The sequence below is a fragment of the Solanum stenotomum genome, chromosome 11 (assembly GCF_019186545.1).
Source record: "Solanum stenotomum isolate F172 chromosome 11, ASM1918654v1, whole genome shotgun sequence".
Classification (NCBI taxonomy): Eukaryota; Viridiplantae; Streptophyta; class Magnoliopsida; order Solanales; family Solanaceae; genus Solanum; species Solanum stenotomum.
Window position 1 is genome coordinate 45,714,033 of NC_064292.1, and position 21,776 is coordinate 45,735,808.

The following is a 21,776-nucleotide window of genomic DNA, read 5'->3' on the forward strand; positions in this document are numbered from 1 at the left end:
AATTATTTTTCAAAAAATAACTTATTTTTAAAAAAACTAAAATAAAACTTCCAGAATATATGGAATTGAATGTTCTAATAAAATAATGAAATAATGTGAGAGTAATCATTGACTTTTTCTTTATTCAGGATGTTAGAGACGCAAATTGATTTCTGAGTTTTCGATAAACGGGATATTTTTATGCCCATGTAATTTTTACTCCAAAATATAGAAGTTTATTATGATTAAATGGTTTATTAATAATTAAATATATGTAATAGAAAATATGTTTAGTATGTGTCCTTTTATTTTGAAAATACACGTGTTATAATTATCGTGCAAGTCTGGGACTATTATAGATAACTTATTAATTAGCAATTCTTGTTACTTAATTGAAAGGGCAAGTCTACTTTGACTTATCTCTTCTTTTTTATTTTATTTAATTGAACATCTATTTATTTTCTATTCATAATTAATTATTAGTGAATGTTGAAAATTATATTATTATGTCACGTTATATGAGTTATGCTCATAACGTGTGGTATAAGAACTAATCACTCACGTCTCAAGACATGGCTTGCACTTTGTTTCTCTATCAAAACATGATAATATATTTTCTTTTTTATTTAATTTGTTTCATTTTATATGTTGATGAAAATGGATTGGACTTAATTCCATGTCGGTCAATCGTATCGTGAATAATTGATTTCTTTATTTAATTTTGAATAATAATTTCATGAGTTAAATTTTGAAATTAAGTTAGATTGAAGATTTATTGCAACACTTACTCAAATGATGGAGTAATATTTATTATTTATACGTAGATGTTTCTACACAAAATTATGATTATTTTATTTAGGTGCATATATATGGAAGATATACATCATTTAAATTATCTTCAATATGATATCGACATACATAACTTAGAAAATCTCAATTTAACTTCATCGTGGTCCATTAGAAATCTTCAACTCTCAGGGACGAATTAAACAACAACAATTGTTAGGGAAGAATCTCTAGACACATCAAATTCATACGTAAATCATGATCGACCTCATGATCATGAGTACAATACGTGATAACGAAAACCACAACTAATTTTGGAAACATGACATTGTGCGTGGTCCAATATATATCATATATATATATATATATATATATATAAATAAATAAATAAAGAGAGAGAGAGAGAACAAAGTCATACTAATATTATCAGTTTCCAACAACCCTATGTCTCAAGTTAATTATATATATTTATCTGTCAACTTAATAATTAAATCATTTTAACTTGGAATATATACTGTGATGATTCTTTTGGCAAGATTAATAATATATGTTGCTTTAATTAATGTTTAGTAAGAATTCTTGTGAAATAGTTACGTATGCAAAAATTGCACGATAATACAAGTCCAAGTGTACGTTTGTGTTTAGGCGCAGTGCTAAAGTTGATTGTTTTTATTAGGGGTGTACAAAATCGAACCAAACCATAAACTGAGTTAAATCGGAAAAAAAATTCGACTANAAATCAATTCAACACTAAGAATGACAATAATATTGAATATTTGTTCTTTAGTTTTACATTGGTTTAGACAATTAAAATACATAATCTAATTTTAATTTTCCTTAAATATTTAGTAATGTAACTAATACTTATTAAACTTATTTTAGCATGATTTAGTACTTTTAAATTATGATCATTTTCATTATGACTTTGCAATATTTATTTTATATGATGATTTCATTATTATTTTTTATTGAATATTTTAGTGTCATCAGTACTCATCTCATATTTTGTGTTATTTTCTTAAGAAACACCTTAGATAATTGTATTTTAGTTGGACTAAAGAAATATTTGGAGCACAAGTTAATTATATGTTTGTATGCAAACTTTACCGAAAAAATCCAAAAATCTAGAAAAAAAATCCGAGGTTTATTAGTTTAGTTTGATTTATAAATTTAAAAATTCGACACAATGGTTTGGTTTGGTATTTGAAAAACCCGAACCAACCCGAGGTTGAAAAACCCGAAAAAAATCCGAATTTTATTAGTTTGGTTTGGTTTATAAATTTAAAATTTTTACACAAATAATTTAGTTTGATATTTGAAAAACCCGAACCAACCCGATCATGTACACCCTTACTTTTTATTATTATTTTCTATTTATTGTTTGATACTCATATTAAATTCTAATTAATTTGAATTTGTGGAGTAGAGCCTATTCGAAAGAAGCACTTCCTACTAAAATAAAATTTTACGTATCAAAAGCTCGAAATCGAGATCTTATTAATTAAGGAACGTTCAGCTTCATTCGATCCACTACACCATATGCCTTCTAAGTTGATAAGGTCTCTAATTTCTACACTTCAGACGGAGAACCCAATTTGAATATATTAAATGTGACATGCACGTGGACAGGGGCGGATCTATAGTGTGTCCAGGGGGGTCATCCGACCCCCCTCGGAAAAAAAATTACACTGTATAGATAAGATCAATTTTTTTTGTGTACGTGTATATATTTAAAATNAGCTCGAAATCGAGATCTTATTAATTAAGGAACGTTCAGCTTCATTCGATCCACTGCACCATATGCCTTCTAAGTTGATAAGGTCTCTAATTACTACACTTCAGACGGAGAACCCAATTTGCAATATATTGGATGTAAAGCAATGAGCATAAGATAATTCCTCGGCTTTTTTACTTCCAAATTGGGAGTATAAAAAAAAAAAGTTGGACTAGATGTTACTAAGACCAAGGAAATGATTGGAAAAAAAAATCATATTCCCTCCGTTTCATTTTATGTGGTGATATTTAATTTATCGCGATATTTAAGAAAAAGGGGAAGATTTTTGAAGCTTGTAGTTCAAAACAATCTTTACAGTAATTGTAAATCATCTTATTAAGGGTAAACAAGAAATTTTAAAGTGAAATTATTTTTAATTATAATAAGATGACATTCTTTTTAGGACGGACTAAAAAGGAAATGATGTCACATAAAATGATACAAAGGGAGTTGTAATTTTCTTCTCGTCATTATAACTTTATTTTTCTTCAATCATTAGTTAGGAATCGTGTGTGTTCTATAGTTATTTCCTAAGTTGCTCAGACTCTCCAAATATGTTGCCCCACCTGTGTCGGATCCTCCAAAATTGCACTACTTATAAAGGATTCACCACGCACCTGAATACATTTTTGAAGAGTCCGAGCAACATAGGTTATTTCTTCGAGACACTCACTTATTCTCTTCACCACCCTTTGGAACGTACGTAGTATCAATTTAATTTTGTGCGGCCTTAATTGGTTTCAAGGGACTTTTTGAAAGGGATTTGACATCCTCATTTATGAAATATACGATTATATCGGTTTAATTTTTATTAGTTAAATTTGACTAGTTATAGAAGATTATACTTCGATTTTTCGAGTTATTATGTGAGGCATTTTATGAAGATTTACCTGTTATAATTGTACGAGAATTTAACCTGCAATCGTTAATGCTCAAAACATGGATTGTGTTATATTTTTTAATTTTATCATGTTCTCCGTTGATTAAAAAACATTTTCTCTAAGAAAATAGGAAAAATGACCTTTCTAATGAAAATATGGAAAACAAGTTACATAAATAATATTCCACGTTGATATAATATCCTTCTTATTTTCCAACACACCTCATTTTTACTCTCACACACCATAGCCTCCATCCCTACAACCCTGCAACCCCCCCACCCCCCACCACACACACCCTATATACCCTCCCCCTTCACCTTGCCTAAAGTATTAATTTTTCTAAATTATATATCAATATTTTTAGAATAATATTTTTAATTTACGTATCAAATACATACACAAAAAAAAATCACTGATTTTTCTAAAAACATATTTTCTATGGTATCGAACACATCGTAATCAATGAATTATTCTCCTTAAATTGCCGCAGAAGCGGACAACATGCATATGTGTGGATGCATGTGCATCCGTTAACTTTAAAAAATCATGTGTATATATGTATATCTATCTTGAGAAACTAGAAAAATTTAGGATATAATTAACAGTACTTCACCCAGGAGGAGTAGGGCTACGTATTGGTCGGTTCAATTCGATTTTGAAATTTATCAATTTTACTTATCAATTATCGGTTTGTAATCATGCTAAACTGTTATGAAACCGTTGAGATATCAATTTATCGATTATTGGTTTATCAGTTGGTTATCGTTATCGGTTCGGTTATCAGGTTAACCGTCAACAGTTCACACAATTTTCATTGAGAATTACTAATGGATTAATCACTAATTAACAGTATGCAATAGCTAGTAGTCACTGATGAACCTTTTCCTGTTAGTCCATTACTACATAAAACACTTAATAAAACTCCATATTAACCCGAACAAAGATGTCAATATTGTCGAAACTGACAAACTCAAAAGATTCCTCATAACAACCAAGCCAATTTCGATATGAACTATAAAGAGAAACCATTACAGCACTACTACTGAAAACTATTAACGATCATGAGACCATTACTAATAAAAAAAATTCATTGTAGATTGTAGTTTTGCAATAACGCAGGCATATCTCACTGACTGTTGAAAACAAAGACTTAAAGTAAGGGAACCAACCATATGAACCTCAATTTAAACATTTAGAGAATTATATTCAATATAACTCGCCGGTGTGGGAGCAGTGACAGTGAATCGATGATGTCGCAGCTTTGAAATATTATTGTAAAATTTGAGTCTCAACTATAAAGTCATTGCAAAAGAGTGAAGAATATTGAAGTGTAAACCCAAAAGGCTAAAAGTGTATTCTAATGCCTTAAGTGATATAAATGTAATTAATTAAACTTATTATCAGATTATCGGGACACCTGATTAGAAATATGGCCAAACCGAGACTTGAACCATTAAGCCATTAACCCGAATCATTGACCCAATAATCAAATTATCGGTTTCAATTCGATGTTGAACCGCCCTAATGAGGAGTATAGTACTGTCCCTGTGCCACTAGTACAATCTAGAGGAATTACCAGTGAGACCATGGTTTGAATCCAACTATAGAGCCGTATTTTTTGTTTTAATTTAAATTTATTAATACATTCAAAGTCTTTAAATCGTGAATTCGCCTCTCTCGTCTATTTGATATCATTTGGTTAAACAGTATAATGAATAGATCCTGCGTGATCTACTTGGTCACATGGGATTGTAACGTAACCTACCGTGGGGGTCTTTATCAAGACACTTAATGGAGTGGCCTTGGCACGTGGCTTAGATAAAAAGGATTTGTTGATGTGATTACATTATTTCTCATTACAAATTTTTAAGGTTGAGGAATATAGATGTGCTATATATATCTATATGGTGGGTTGCCACTTTTGTAGTCACCCTCTACCTTGCCAAATTTCCACTAATTAACCCAATGCATTAAAGAGAATTTTTTTTTTCAATTTATATATAGTTTGATTCATTACAGAGTTTAAAAAAGAAAGGCTTTTAAAATTTTTGGTATAAAATAAGTTACTAATATGTGTGACTATAAATTATCGATCTCATTAAAGATAAATGAAATATGTTATTCTTTTTTAACTGATTAAAAGGAAAAATATATCATATAAATTGAGACAGAAGAAAGTTTTAGTTGACGAGACTTCATAAAAGAGATAAGGATATTCCTATTTATGGGTGGCCATAACAATGAACGGCTCTATTAATTTATTCATTAGTCAAAAGTTTATAGAATATATATATTGTTCAAGACATATAAATTCTTTAGTCTAACATCAAATAATTCATTGAACATGTATTATATTTCAACCCAAAAAAAAAAGGATGAAATTGTTATCTCATCATTTTGGAATCTCATGTTGTGAAGGCGTGAAGAATATAATTAGTTGAGCCAACAAAATGAAAGAAGAGATAGGGATGAATTAATAATATTTTTCTGTATTTAGGAAATACCAATTTTGTAATCTAAACAAGGAAAAAGAATTGAAATTTTGCAAAATTGATCAATTAAATTAGTATATATTAAAATATAAATGTAAATAGATTGTAATTTCTTATAAATAATAATTATCAATAATTAACATGTATATCCTGATTTTGTTTATTATCATTTGTCACCATATTTTTTTTAAATGATTCATATTATAGAAATTTAGAGTTGGACACTCCTTTGTATTTCCAAGAGCAAACTCATCTTTCACGTCTCACATCATATTTCTTGTGGTCTAACACTCTAACACATGCATGCATGTTCACCCTATTATAATTCCACGTCTAATATAATTTTTCTAGACTTTAGTTTTTTTCATATAAACTCTTTTTTTAAAAAAAATACACAATATAATAGTAACTCATACAATTTTGTTCTTGTTTTTTAAGTTGTGCTTGATCATATATAAAGAGAGGCGGAGTCAGGATTAGGAATTTTGGGGTTCACAATGCAAGTTAATATACATTTATATTTATTTAACTTTCTAATACAAATATAGGATCTACGGAAAAGCTATTGGGATCGTCCGAATTCTCATGAACCCGTCTTATATTGTCCATGTTGCAGATGTTTAGTCCTAGTCCCATATCGATGGGCATTTTAAGGGAATTTGGTTTCATTAATATAGTCTTGGGCAATCCTCCCCTTATAACCTAGTTTTTAGGGTTCAGTTAGTGTCAAACCCAGCCTAGCTATAATTCATAGTTTCCGTTGTTGAGCCATCTCATCTTATAATTATCCATGCTCCAGATATTCAATCTCGATTCCATATCGGCGGGCATTATAAGGGAGTTTGGTCGTCTTAATATGGTCTTGAGTAACCATCTCACCGTGATCTAATTTTTGAAATTGAGTTACGTCCAAAATTTAAATCCATTTCTTTTGTCATAACAATTCAAAAACTAAGTTTTGAAGCGTCACTATCTTAGTGCCCTTGAGAGCATGCCAGGAGTCACAGAATCACATTCACAAGACGGGGTTACATATATACACATAGATTTGATGATTTTCTAGTCTTGCTTTTTAAAAATTGATGCATTTGACTATTGCATGTCTTATTCTGTTTTATTGGACCACCAAAAAAATTTATATAATTTTCTATATTCACAAAATACATAAAAATGCCCTTAAATTTGTAAAATATAAAGAGAACGCTTCTCATACCCTATACATATTTATATCATGAAAGGATTTAAGATTTGTAAAATATAGTACAAAGTTAACTACATGCCATTATTATTTTATTTTTCAGATTATCATGTCAGACTTGATACGAAAAGTCCATTAGATAAATTTTGCATGATGACATAAAAAGAAGTATACCTTAATATTAAAATTATCAATGAAAAGTCCTTGGCAAAAATGGTGAGAGCAACAAGCACAATAAATGGTGGAGAGTTTTGGAGACAAGAAATTGGGCATCCCATTTTGTTTTTTGTGGGACAAAAGACAGCAACTTATTACTATTATTATTATTATTAGGCATTATATTATGGTTCTCTCTATTCCTTTTTCTGATTTATTTCTTTCTACTTTTCTTTCTTTAGGATATTTGATCTCTAGCTCTACAAACACATATTTTCCTCTTACTTATCAAGAAGGAGAAAAAAAATTCTTATTTTGGCTTTATCTCATTGAGAACAAATCCAAGTATATATATATATATGTCCATAACAAGAAAACAATAGTGAATGATTTGCATATCTTGTAGTAGAATCTTTAATTGATAGGCATATAAAAAATAAAAAGAGAGATGTGGTCAAAGATAAGTTGCTGGAATTGAACTTTATTATATTGAAAATGCAAGTGCCCATAATAATAACAATCTCTTCAATGATAGGAGCTTCACGTAGAATTTGGATCATAGCACACCCAAAATTGAGTCATTTTCATATGGATAATCATCCACCAAAATAATGGTAAAATATACATATTTTATACAAAATATAATTATTTTTTATTGATCAGCTAAATATGTAACTTGTCTTACTTACTTGATTAAAATGAGCAATCACTTCTAAACTAAATAATGGATCATTAATTTAATATGTGAATATCATTTATATTCCTCAACTTTACTTTAAAACTAAACTAGCTGACTAGCTCCCTCATCAACTTTGAAACTTTGAATAAATAGATGTCAAATCATCTTTTAAAATATTTATTTTAACCTTAACTATTTATCTTTTTTCTTTTAAAAAGAAAATTATAAAAAAATCTATGTAACATACTTACTAATAAATATAAATAAATATAATGACAGAAATGTGCAGAATAAACAATTAATTTTATTAATAGCATTCAAAATTCTATAGTCGTTTAGTTTAATAGATAAGGAAAAATAATTTTGAGATAACTTTTTAGTACCCTTTAATATTTGCTTTGGTTATAAAGTCTGGAATAACTTATTTTGTGATTAATAATTAGTATTGGGTTAAGTTATTTCCTATAGGTGGAATAGTAATATCGGAATAACTATCTTATGATAAAATATGTAAAATAACAAAAGTACCCCTTAAACCTTATTTTATACATCACCTTTGCATATATTCACATATTTAATACCATTAATAATATTCACAGCCTCGACTACTCGTTATTTTTATAATAATATATTTTTCAATTAAAAAATTACACTATAAATATATTTTTTATTTGTCAATATATTATAAGTTGAATTTATTTGTGTAATTTTTATGTTTATTTCTATTTTGATTTCTCATAAAGTGTTGACTCCAATGTCGAATTGCATATTTTTAATCAAAAGGTATTTTAGTCGCTTGAGAATTTGTATTTTATATATCAGTTAAAATGAAGATAAATCTAACATCTTACAATATAGGAGTGATATGTGCTTTAAATGAAGTGACATAAACAATAAAGTTTCTTTTAATTAACAAACTTGAGATGAAAGTTTTTTAAGCTAAATAAGATGGAAAAATTATTTTCAAAAATACATGCACAATCATGAAAATGCACACACAAAATATTTAAGATAACTATGAAAATTGTATTTTTAAGAATGAATAACTAAAGTTTGCAAAGAAAATTTTGTTTAAAAAAAGATGGAGAATATTTTTGTAAACAAACAATTTATTCTTAGAAATTATGCAATTAATGCATATTAGTTTGAATATATATGATAAACCAAACAATCAATAAAAAATATTTTCGACATAACTAATTCAAAAATAACTTATCCCAACATAGCTAATTTCAACATAAGTCGTCTTCAAACCAAATAATATTTTTAAAATTTGCTTACACAATTAAAATAAAGAAATAAGAACTTTATAAATATATTCAATGTAGATAATCTACTAATTTAAATATTATATTAATGACAGTCAAAATTTATTTGCTTCTGTAGTCTATAGACTATTGAACATTAAAGAATTAAATTTGGAATCATCAAAACTTAAATTTGGCCTCATTAATTTAAAATATTGACTTTGATTAAACTTTTAAAATTGAAAATCTTTCCATGAACACATTCAAAATTTACTCATTCTCCAAATCATAAACAACTCAAGAAAGTTAAGGAAGAGAGTCAAACATATATAATTTTTAAAAGACAAAAATGAGAAAAACAAAAATATGGTTGTTACACAACTTCTCATCCTCAACTATTGCGCCATGATCTTTCTCCATCTAATTTATCATTGTTGAAGTTTATATATTTTTATTGTTTCTGTTTTACCCATAGTTATTTCAATTTCAATAGAAGTCACCAAAGTTTTGATGTTATTATCAATGATAACTTGTTTGGCGATGAAATATTTCACTTTATCATATAAAAAAATTTAATTTTATTTGAAAATCAGCATTTGACCATAAACTTATGTTTGGAATTTCGAAAATATCCAAAATCTTAATTTACTTTCACTATATTTTCCTTTTTATTTACAAAAAATAATAATTATTTTATTAAAATGACCTTATCCAAATTATATTTCATGTTTTTTTTTACAGAAAGTACAATTATACAACACTATTATTTGCAAGAATTATAACCAAATAAAACTAGGCCTTCAACTTCAATTTCAAAAGTCCAAATAAAGTGAAAAGTATTTTTAATAGCATGTACTACAAAGAATTTGAGATCTAATCTATGACATTATATGATTATCTATTTGAGATATTATGTTTTAGCACAGATTTGATTGTTTGTTTTAGGTAAATTAAGATAATTTTGCTAGTTTTTAGAAATTGAGGGTATAAACTACATTTAGAAAAAGTACATATAAATTCTAAATATTTCATTAAAAAAAAGGATGATCAGTTACAACTTTAAAAATAATAATAAATAGAGTATATTAGTAATGCTTGCATTAGCAATGCATGTATTAGTTATGCTTGCATTAATTATACATAGATTATTTTTATGCATTGTTTGGTTTGATGCATTAAAAATAAAATGTATTGCATTAAAAAATATATTTACAAAGATACCCTTCACTATTATGGTAGAAAAAAAAAAGTATTGAGGGGGCAATTGGGTCTTTAATTGAGTTAATGCATGCATTAAAGTCATTGCATTGCTAATACCTAGAAATCCATGGTATTAGCAATACACACCTTAATACACAATAGAGTGTATAACTAATGTATACATAGGTTGAAAAAAAGTACCAAACAAGGTACTAGTAATACACAAGACTAAAGCATGCATTTTTTTTAATACACTCTACCAAACGACCCCTAACTTCAAAAACTTCAAATACAAATAAAAAATATTGAATTTTCATTACGAAACACCTACTAATAAATTGGATATTAAGCACCAATAAAAAGTATAATAGAGTGCTAAGTAGTTCTTCATTCTTAACTACGTGTCTCGGGTTCAAGTTTTCAATTTCTTGAATATGAGGTCGCTTTTATTAGGAAACACTTTACTCCTCAATGTTCACCATAAATCTAAATTTGATTAAACTCTGATACAATTACGGAATATCGGAACACAATAATATTAAGGTGTTTCATTACGCATCTATGACGTCCTCATCTTTTACTTGACTTGCCTCGTTAGGATTAGGAGCTTATCCCAACACTCATTTCATTATATTTATATTTAAAGTAGTAGGGCCTCAGACATTCTAACTGTTGATAATGACCACAACAAAAGTAACATCTACAAATTTGAGGCTCCATCTTATAATTCTCCTAGTTTTAGGCATGTATATTACTATCTTCAATCTATACTATATCAACAAATATCTTCTTATTTTTTTAAGAAAAAAATAATCCATCCTATTATAATGGAGTAGTAATATTTGTATAATTTTATAATAAAGAAAAAAAAAAGGAAAAACTCTTGGACTAGGTCAATTTTATCATCTATTACGTTCTTTATTTAGAAAAAATTTGCTCGTTGCTAGTTAATTGGCTAAAAAATGCCTCTAACTAGCTTTAAAATATCTTTCTTACTAACGATGGTTGCATTAATTAAATTTGAAATGGGACATTTTGCCCTTGTTTTAATTGGGTTATTTTTTTTCATAAGAAAATAAGTTACATAAAGACTTCTCATTTTAACAAATTAATCTTCGATATTAGTTGTTGTTCAAATCTTTACAGTTAACTTGCCCTAAACGTTCAATGAAAGAAAACTTGCCTCGTTTTGAATAGTTGAAGGGAAAATTTGTTGAGCTATTTGACTAGTTGAAGGATATGTTTGAGCCAATTAAATCTATTTCGAATAGTTGAAAGAGGTTTTTTTTTTTTTGCGTAATTTTTTTAAAATATAGGAAAGTTGTGTGTTAGTGAAGTAATGAAGAAATAGGAGGAGGTTGGGTGTAAAATAGCAAAGTCAGATAACAGAGTGTTGAGAGAGACGTATGCTTACGATGGTGAAGTAAGAGACAGGGCAAAATCCTACTCACTAAAGTATAAATAAAAGGGGGGGAACAACACACAGTAAAAAGAGAAACCCTGACTTTGACTCCTACAGTTCCTACACGATTTCCAACCTACTGATGCCTTTACAAATCATCAAATCAACAATGTTGCCATTTCCACATTTTGCTTTAACCATTTCAATATTCATAAATTCGACGTAAGTTATTAATTTCATCATAAACTAGTGACAGTCTAAAAAAAATATTTTAAGACTTGTGTGCACACAAGTATTAGTTATAATAATGATAGTAACTCTATCTATAGACAAGAGGGAGTTCCACCCCTCACTTGTAATCATAAAATTGTGAGTCCGAGTCACAAAGGAGCAAAAAAGTAAAGAGCTCCTAGGAAGGTAGCAGGTAGCAGGCAGGCGAATGAAGAGAAATGTTTTGAAACAGAGAAATTCTTTCCCAAACTAATGGGTACAGAAAGGACAGGTCAAGAAATAGAGTGAGTGAAGGGACAATATCACAAAACCATGCCAACTCCAAAACAGTAAAAGGAGGGAGAGAAGGTAAGCAAAAGTGAAAGAAAGAAACACAGACAAGTTAGGACCAGCACCAGAGCATCTATCTGCTTTCTCCCCTTTTCATACTAAAACTCTTTCAATGTAATGCCACTTTCTTTCACTCATATCAAAACAAAAGCACCAGCACCAGCACCAGCACATGACAGACATCCTAACTTCTTTCTCCCTTCAGTCAACTTTATTAAACAAAAACATGATCGATCATACATAACAAGAATTTACTACATTTTTATATATATAGATGTATTTTTTTGAATAAATATATTCAACCTCCTGATCCTATGAGCTGTACACTTTGATTATTCAAAGTCTTTTCCTCCCCCACCACACCAATCTTTTTTGAATCCTACTGAGTAACTTGCAGTTCCCTATGCTCAAAAAAAAATCACTAAAACTAAAAACACAAAAAGAACTCATTTCCCCCCAACTCCATGGAATATACAGAAGACTTGCACTCAACCAGTGGCTGATCCATAAAATTCAGCCACTAACAAACCCCAACCAAGCACCACCCGTGAATGATACACCTGAGCCAAAAATGTCTTCGACCGTGTACCTCTGCAGCCAAAATGTATAATTTCTTTGATTATGACCATCGCGTGCTGCTGCCGCTCACTCCAGGCAATGTGCAGCATTACCAGTTGGGATTTTCCAGATTCAATGAAGAATCTCTATAATTTAACATCCTTTTTTTTGTTTTGCTGTTTGATGTTTCCGTTTTCTTGCCCTGTCACCTGTCTTCAACAAAAATTCTGCCTATGAAATTCCGAAACCTCTTCGAATAGAGCTTTGGATCGACAGCTGAGATTGAGGCGGGGTCAACTTGCAACGATTTGTAAGCATGCTCAAGCTTCTTACTTATATCATAATCCTGCAGAATGTCAATGATCCCAAAGTACAGGACTACTTCATAGACTTCCCCACGGGAAGGGGGTAAATTACAGAAACCACCGGGGGTATACTGATCGAAATCGCTCCTTCGTGCCATCCGTTCTGCTCTTGCAGGCATGTTAGCCCCCAACTGAATCAAGGGTTTCCTGTAAAGACATAATTCAAGTAACTTCAAAGTCAGAAAAGGTTTTTTTGAAACAATACAATTTAAAACACCCACAAGTATTTATGGAAACAAGGATAAATCAATGTTAAATCAGCAAGCAATTAACTCTGTCAAGAAAAAAACAGTTTGTCTTTGTGGTTGCAAAATCTTATTTAGTGATGTCACAAGGGGATCTGCAAGAAATTGCTTCCTGAATTTACTTGTAGTGATCAAATAAATATTAGCTTCACAACTAAAATCAGCAGCACGCATCAATTCTGCCCTAAAAAAATAAAGTAGTAATTTTATTTACAACTGGGGAAGTAATACCAGTTGAAGAGCAATATAGTCAGACCGGCTTAATCATCCAAACTCATTAATAAGACCTTGCTCCAGTTGTCCCCATCACAAATGTTGTCTAATAAACTCCCTCAAAATTGGTTTATCACTGCTTCAATATACTTCCCAATGGTATAGAAGCACAGATCTTAGGGAGCAATGGACTACTATTTTCCTTCAAGGTGTCTTTAAGTAAGGTCTTATCGCATTACTTGGCAATCTTTTTTAGTTTTAGTGTAGTTGTAAGCCTCAACTAAAAATGTGAAAGTCAAAAGGATTTGCGAATGGTAAAAATAGAAGTCACAAAGGCTCTCCATCATATTGAAATTTCTTCAATTTATGCCATAAAACAAAAGTAAATTCCAGGCCAATAGCTTAAATTAACAGCAGTAAAAAAAACCATTCTTACCGGCCAGCAAGAATCCTATCCATGTCCTGTAGCTCAGCTTCAAGGAAACGACAGCCACGCATGAACTTCTCATTTTGGTATGAATCACTCTTTCCTGAAAGCAAGCAAAGCTTCCTTTTATATTTTTCTGGACTCTACATGGTTATCCAGCTAAGAATAAAGTTATTACAAATGTGTAACCTACCATTACGCAAGAGGAATGGTGATAAACCCATCTTGTCACCCATACTATCCTCTCGGAAGTGAAGACCAACCAAGAGACTGTAATCCATGATTCGCTCAGCTTCCAGAAATTCACAATCACGATCAATTTGTCTGCAAAGAAGTTAAATCAATTTAGTAATGCAAAAACAGAATGATGGATATATTGTGTGACAACTATTGATTAGGAAAATAAACTAATGTTACAACAAATGAATTCCTATACTTACTTGATTAGTTCTTCATACCAGTTCCGCTGGAGACGGAACACAAAGTTCAGATCAAGGTCCTTAAGGGTAGTAGTTTCATCAATTTCTCCTTCGGGTTTATCTGTTGTGCGGCCATGTGAGGAACCTTTCAGGTCAAACCGTCTGTGAATACGATATTCTGAGCAGAACATGTTGCCCATCACAATGAACCGTGTCTGCACCAAATTAAAGAAAAAAATATCAGACATGTTAAGCCCTGCACCAAATCAAAGATTCTAAGTTTGAAGTCAGACATACCTTGACACCACCAACTGGTTTGACGCAATGGACACCATAGAACTTTGTGACAAGGGTATTTTCATAACGACAAACATGTTGATAGTAACTTGGAAGCATCTTAATAAGCACCTGAATAACAGATTGCAAAAATTCAAACTCATTAGAAGATTAAGCATGTCATCACTTTCTAATAGAGGCAAATATCTTATCTACCAAGGTTTGCAGTTAACCAACCACAGTAAAATGACCATTTTAGGAAATCAATTCAAGTGCAAGTCAAAGGTGAGGCAACTAACCTTGACTTCTGATTTTTTCACAGTTTTGATCATAAACCTATCATCCTGAGTCAAATAAAAGAAGCTTCCACTCTTCCCCGGAGAAGAAAGCTCTCTCAGAGCATCATTTCCACAAATTGCCAACATGTAATCCGCAGGATCAACTTGGAACAGTTCTCTCAAATGTCTGGATAACCCAACAAACAACCAAACACTTTAGAGTCTTTCATGGTGTGTAAACAAAGATCAGACTTAATCAATATCAAATTAACACTCAATCTCAAAAGACAACTTATCATCTACATGTTAGAGGAAATCAATACCTAAACACCACTGGACAATAATCCTTCCAACGGAAATCAGTAGATTGATGAGGCGGTGTAAGCTTAGACCCTTCTGGTGGAAACCTGCTCCAGAACTTCTCGTTAGGATCAAAATCACTGGTTTTAAGATCCTGCAATATCGAAGCATGCTTCCCAACTGAATACCTGTAAAAACCATCATTGATTCAGCTATACAAACAATTGTAAATAAAAAAAGTAAATCAAACTGAAATAGAACATCCAATATACTGGCATAAAACAATTTCATTCTATTATTACCTAATGCCCAACTGGAGATTGAGCATCAAATCATAATTTTTATGCCCTTTGGATATAGTCTGGCCTGGCTTCTTTTCTTCTTTGCTAAAGCAACAAGGATTTCTCCTGAACTGCTTTAGTCCATCTCGACTAAACCCAAAGCTATCCCTGTAAATCATGGATGCCTCTACATTATCAATAATATCACAAGTAATGTCACCGGCTTCACCATCCGACTCCCAAATGCAAATCCTTGGAAAATTTCTTTCTGTCATACTTCCCCTTGATCCATCCACGGATGACCTCTTCTTCCCCATATTCATCACTAGCAACCCACAATCTTCATCGGCCATTAAAGGTGCAGCTAACTTGTGTCCAAAAAATCCCCCCAAAACATCTTCTTTAGCACTGAAATCAACACTTTCTTTCTTAACAGAGCCATGGCTGTTAGTTCTACTGTTTGCAGGATAAAAAGTACCATTAAGAATTTGGTTTTGATGTTGCTGATTCTTAGCATCTTTACTCCAACACCCAATATAACAACTCCCATCAGGCCAAGTGAAAACCCCATTACCTTTAGGACCACCAGCTTCCCAATTTCCATCATACCTATTTCCATTTGCCCAAATCAGGACACCTCTACCATGAATATCCCCAGTTTTCCATTCACCAACATACTCGTTTCCATTCTTCCAAACATATCTTCCTTGTCCATCTTGTAAATTCCTTTTCCATAGCCCTTCATAGTAATCCCCATTGCTATAGTGTTTCTGCCCATAACCATGTTTCCGATCACCGGACCATGAGCCCTTGTACATATCACCATCGGATCCAATAAAGGTACCTGAACCCTCCATACGACCCGACTTAAATTCACCTTCAAATGTAGCTCCAGATGGCCACGAAAACTTACCCTTGCCAGATGCTTTACCTCTTTTCCACTCCCCTTCATACATACACCCATCTTTCCACAAATACTTTCCGGATCCGTGAGGTGAACTACCGGAGAAGCTACCTATGTACAGATCTCCATTCGGAAGGTGCTTTTCCACTACCCCAAAGTTCGAGTTAGTACCAGTTGTACCAGACGCTGCACAGATTGTACCATCCGTCGGAATGACTCTCCTTAATGTTGCTTGTGATTTGCTCCGAGGAATGATGATAACTGACCTTGGCGTCGTCGTCGTAGTTGTAGTTGATTCTAGAATCTTCTCTTTCTCCTCCTCATCCACTTCCTTAGTATTTTCCTTCCTTCTGGTCGATATTTCAGGAATCTGGTTCGACAACAAAAGGGTTTCCGGCATTTCACTTTTTTCACTCAATGATATCAAAAATGGTCTTCTTTTACAACAAACTCGTCCTGTTTCTTTGAATTATACCTGAAAATGGCTACACCGGAGCATATTCTCCGGCCAACTCCTTTTTGGGTGTTTGATGTTTCTCTCTCTAGAAATGGAAAGAAGATAGAAGAGAGAGAAAGAGTCACAATTGGCTTTGCTGTATTGGAAGAGAGTAAAGAGAAGTATGAATACAAACAAGAGTTTTGAGGGAAACACAAGGAAGAGAGAGAAACAAAGATGAAAGGCATTTAAATGGAAAATAAATTAAAGTAAAAAAAAAAAAAGAATATGAAAAAAGCTTAAAAGAAAAAGTAGACACGGAGCCCCAAGAAAAATGTGAAACTATAGTATAAGGGATAATTAATTAATTTAATTAAGTTTTTCAATGGGAAGGTTTGTTTTTGGTTATAATTGGATTGAATGTCTATTACACTTCCCCACCCTACTTCCTAGTGATCTTAAATGCCTCATGTGCTCAACTAATTTTGATCATATATGAAATTAGTGGCAAATAAATATTGTTGTTTTCATAAGAATTTCTTGGCAAAAATACACAAAATTTTGTATATATACTTTTTTTCATCTCAAATTTAATAAAAATTAAAATTTTCTAATTAAAGGTTTAAGACAAATGGGTATAATAGGAATATCTCCACAGAGTTCGGAAAAAGTAAGATCTACGCAGATTTTATTTTTGTTTTTGAGATAATAGAAAAATTATTTGTGATAGATCCTCGAGTCAGAAGGCAAAGTATTGAAAAAAAAATAGCAAGAAAAAATGATAGCTAAATATCAAGATGTACGCAGATTATACTTTCTCTTTTTTGTTTTAATTTATTTTTATTTCTATTATTTTTAATTCTTTTTTCAATTTTTATTATTGTGAAAATTTCTAAAAGTTTATTCTTGATTTTATATTATATATTTCATTTCCTTCTCATTCTCAACTTTTACTTCATGTGATTCTATACAATTTTTTGTATAATTTATTTTTTATGCCATATCTATTCTTATCATTAGCATAATTTTGTTAATGTTCTAATTTTAAATCAAAGTAGAATTCATTGTTGAGTAACGTTATAGACTTACGTTTTCCTTTTCTGTTAAATCATATTTATGAATATTGTGTTGAAATTTGACATAAGAGTGTTATGTTAAATTTTTTGTTTTGAATTTAGAACTTATGTTATATTTTTAGTTTCATTTGTTTTAGTAGTATTACCTTGAGACTTCACACTGCAAGTCATTTATATTTTTAGTTAGATTTGATATATTATATTTTTATATAATATTTTATTAATTTATGATATTTCATTTATAATATTAATCTTTTTGTCAAACACACATTTCATGATGTTCATAGGAATCTTGTACTTTTAGTTTTTATGGTTAATTGAATTGAAATATACTATTTTGAAAAATATAAATCAATTATTTTTCATAAGTTTAGTTAAGAACATATGTTTATTAATTAATATATTTTCAAAAGACAATATATATCTTAAATATTTAATTTAATATCATTTATAAAGTTATTTATTTGTTTAATATAAATTTTAAATAAATAACTTTTAATTTTAAAATTTAATATAATCTTATGATTGCAATTGTGCAACCAAACAATACATATGTAACTACACTTGTCAAATAAACAGGTCAGTGTAATTACTAAGTTGGTAATTACTACCTTAGTAATTACACCAATTACAATTATCATGTGACTTTCCAAACAAACCTTATATAAACTTTTTAAGGTTTTGAGTCAGGTTTTATTATTCTAACATCATATAATATTTTTTTCATTGAAAATTTTCACTGTTTGCAATAAGGTCTGCATACATCGTACATTCTCAAGACTTCACTTGTAGGATTATATTGAATATGTTATAGTTATTAATATATATATATATATATATATATATATATATATATATATGACAACTATAAAAAAAAAATAAAAAAATAAGGCATCTCTATAAAATTTGACTTTAGGCCTCCAAATCTGTTGAGATGGCCCTGGTCATGTCTTGTCTGATCACCTCCCTAGTCCTTTTTTAGACCATTTCCAACTCAACACCAAATTTTATATTAAATTCTAAATTTGGTGTTTTGAGTTCCAACCCACACCAAATTTGGTGTGTAAATAGTGTTACACAAAATTTGGTGTAACACTATTCATCACACTAATTCATTTTTTTGAATACTTTACTATTATTTCATTATACAAACTTTTAATTAAACACTATATAAATTGTATGTTTTAATTAACGCTCTTGTATATTTAATTATTTTTTATGTAATATTTTTATAATATTAATTTTAGATATAAATTTAGCTTTTTAATAAATTACTTTTTCTATATATGACTTTTTTTAAAAATTAAATTTATGTTAATTCTACTATAAATTATAATTGGATATAACTACAATTAACCTTCACAAAAATAAAAAATGCAAACATACAAATTTTTAAACAAATAATACAATGTACTTAAAAATCACCGAAAATAATAAACATTCAACAAAGTAGTAATTGACATACATCAAAATTGAAATATAAAATACATAGTAATTTTTAAAAGTACAAGAAAACATAATAATTTTAAAAAATTATAACAATAACTTAATAATCGATTCTTTCCGGATCCATCAATACTATTAAAATATGAATTGTATGGGGTATAATAAAGTATACATCAATATTTTATTTAATTGTATTTCATTAATGATTTCACTTTTATTTGTATTATCCATTATTATGTATATAGCAATTTATATTATTTAAAAAAGGCTAAAGTATTCATTATCCCCCTAAACTTGAAGCTTTTTATTTGGTGTACACCTAAACTATATTCCGTTTTAATTACCCCCGAACTTGTTTATTCCTCCATCACGTACACCTTTTTTGTCCACCTACTCCTATTGTAACTACACGCGCGCGACAGCTGACAAAAGTGGTAATGTGGATTTCCACCTAGATAAATAATAGTCACCTAGATAAATTAATATGGCAAAAAATAAATATCAAACATTCATTGTTTAAAAGTTATTTTTGAATAAGGGCTGATTTCGTGGAACTCCTTCTGGAATTGGGTTTTTCTAGACGTGAAGTTGGTCGATTAAATTTCAAATTTGTCTAAAATTCTTACCAAGTAAGTGTTAATCTTTGTTTCCTTTACTTTTCATTTACATTTTGCCCTATTTTTCGTTTAAAATATGCCAAATATTAAAGAAAAATGGAAATTTTACATTTTTTTTTACTGTTGTAGCTTTATGATGTGGCAAAAAATCACTTCCTCACGCGCCTAGTAGAGTGTGTTGTCAATTTCTACGTCAGGTGGACAATAAAGGTGTACGCGATGGGGGAATAAACAAGTTCGGGGGGGGTGGGGTAATTAAAACGGAATATAGTTTAGGTGTACACCGAATAAAAAGCTTCAAGTTCAGGGGGTAATGAATACTTTAGCCTTTAAAAAATTATGGTACAAAATAATTTTATATTAAACGATTATAAAGGAAATAATATGAATTATATATAGTAAATGTTTTAGAAAGAATTTGTTTTATGAAATAAGAAAATATAAATGAAATAAGAAATAATATAATAATAATGAAGAGAGAGAAAATTATTACTTTTTGGTGTAAAATTTGGTGCAGTGGGTTGGAGTTGATTACACCAAAAATAGTGTTGACACCAAATTTGGTGTTTGGGTTGGAGATGCCCTTAGTTTATCTCTACCTTTTTTAAACTCTTGTTGCAGTCAACCTCTCAAGCCTTCTAACTAGTGTATTTGTGCGCCTCCTATTTACATGTCTGAGTTATTTCAGTCTCTCTTCCCTCATCTTACCCACCACGGATGTCATACTTACCTTACCTTATGTAGCTTTGTTCTTGATCATGTCTTTTCTAACGTGTCCACACATCCATCTAAGTACTCTCATCTCGACACTACATTCATATGTTGAACATGGACGTTCTTGATAGCCAACACTCTACCTCATACAACAATGTTGATCTAATCACCAATCTATAAAACTTATCCTCAAGTCTTGACAACATATTTTTATCGCACATTATCTTGAATGTGAGCCTTCATTTAGTCCACCCAACTACAATACAATGTGTGGCATCATCATTAATCCCTCAATCTTCTTGAGTTATGCATCCAAGATGCTTGAAGATTTTGATAGATAAATATTGCTTTTATAGCTGCTTTATCTATCTAAAGTCGTGTAAACCAGAAATAAATTAACAAACGTGAAGCAAGACCTACTCCCTCCCATCTCAGGAATAATTGAAGAGAGTTATCTTTGGTCACCACTATTGGCATTAAAAAAAAACTCTCTTGTTTATTACTTTTGTCAAAAATTGATATAATTAACTTATGAAATATGGTGACAAAAATTGCTAGTACTTCCTATATACTCACATAATTTGCGTAAACACGAAATTCAAGAAAAAGATATTTAAGAATTTATTGCCTCGAATATGTCATAAGATTTTTGTAATCATAAAAACATGATACTAAGAAATTTAAAGTTATATTATTTTTAAATGTAAAAAATACATCTCTTATTGCTTACAAATTAGTAAGAAAATCATATTATGTAAAATGAAATGAAAGGGAAAGAGTAGAAACTATGATAAACAAGTTTGGAATTGGAAATAATACTATTCCATTGTAGTAAACCCTCTGCCCCATTTTTTAAACAAATCCTG

The 21,776-nt window shown here is 30.1% G+C and overlaps 2 protein-coding genes across 2 annotated transcripts in view; both read right to left on the bottom strand.

Moving 5' to 3' along the window:
* The window catches only part of LOC125844901 (fluoride export protein 1), a 300,878-nt gene that overhangs the window by 154,095 nt on the left and 125,007 nt on the right, over positions 1–21,776 (bottom strand). The gene's annotated exons all lie outside the window — the stretch shown is intronic.
* LOC125844897 (phosphatidylinositol 4-phosphate 5-kinase 1-like) lies at positions 13,114–17,296 on the bottom strand. Its single transcript, XM_049524257.1, has 8 exons — positions 15,739–17,296; positions 15,460–15,624; positions 15,158–15,323; positions 14,880–14,990; positions 14,604–14,797; positions 14,357–14,487; positions 14,173–14,266; positions 13,114–13,425 (listed from the first exon to the last, which is right to left on the bottom strand). Exons 1-8 carry the CDS (start codon positions 17,019–17,021, stop codon positions 13,119–13,121), a joined length of 2,451 nt encoding a protein of 816 aa, XP_049380214.1. The 5' UTR covers positions 17,022–17,296; the 3' UTR covers positions 13,114–13,118.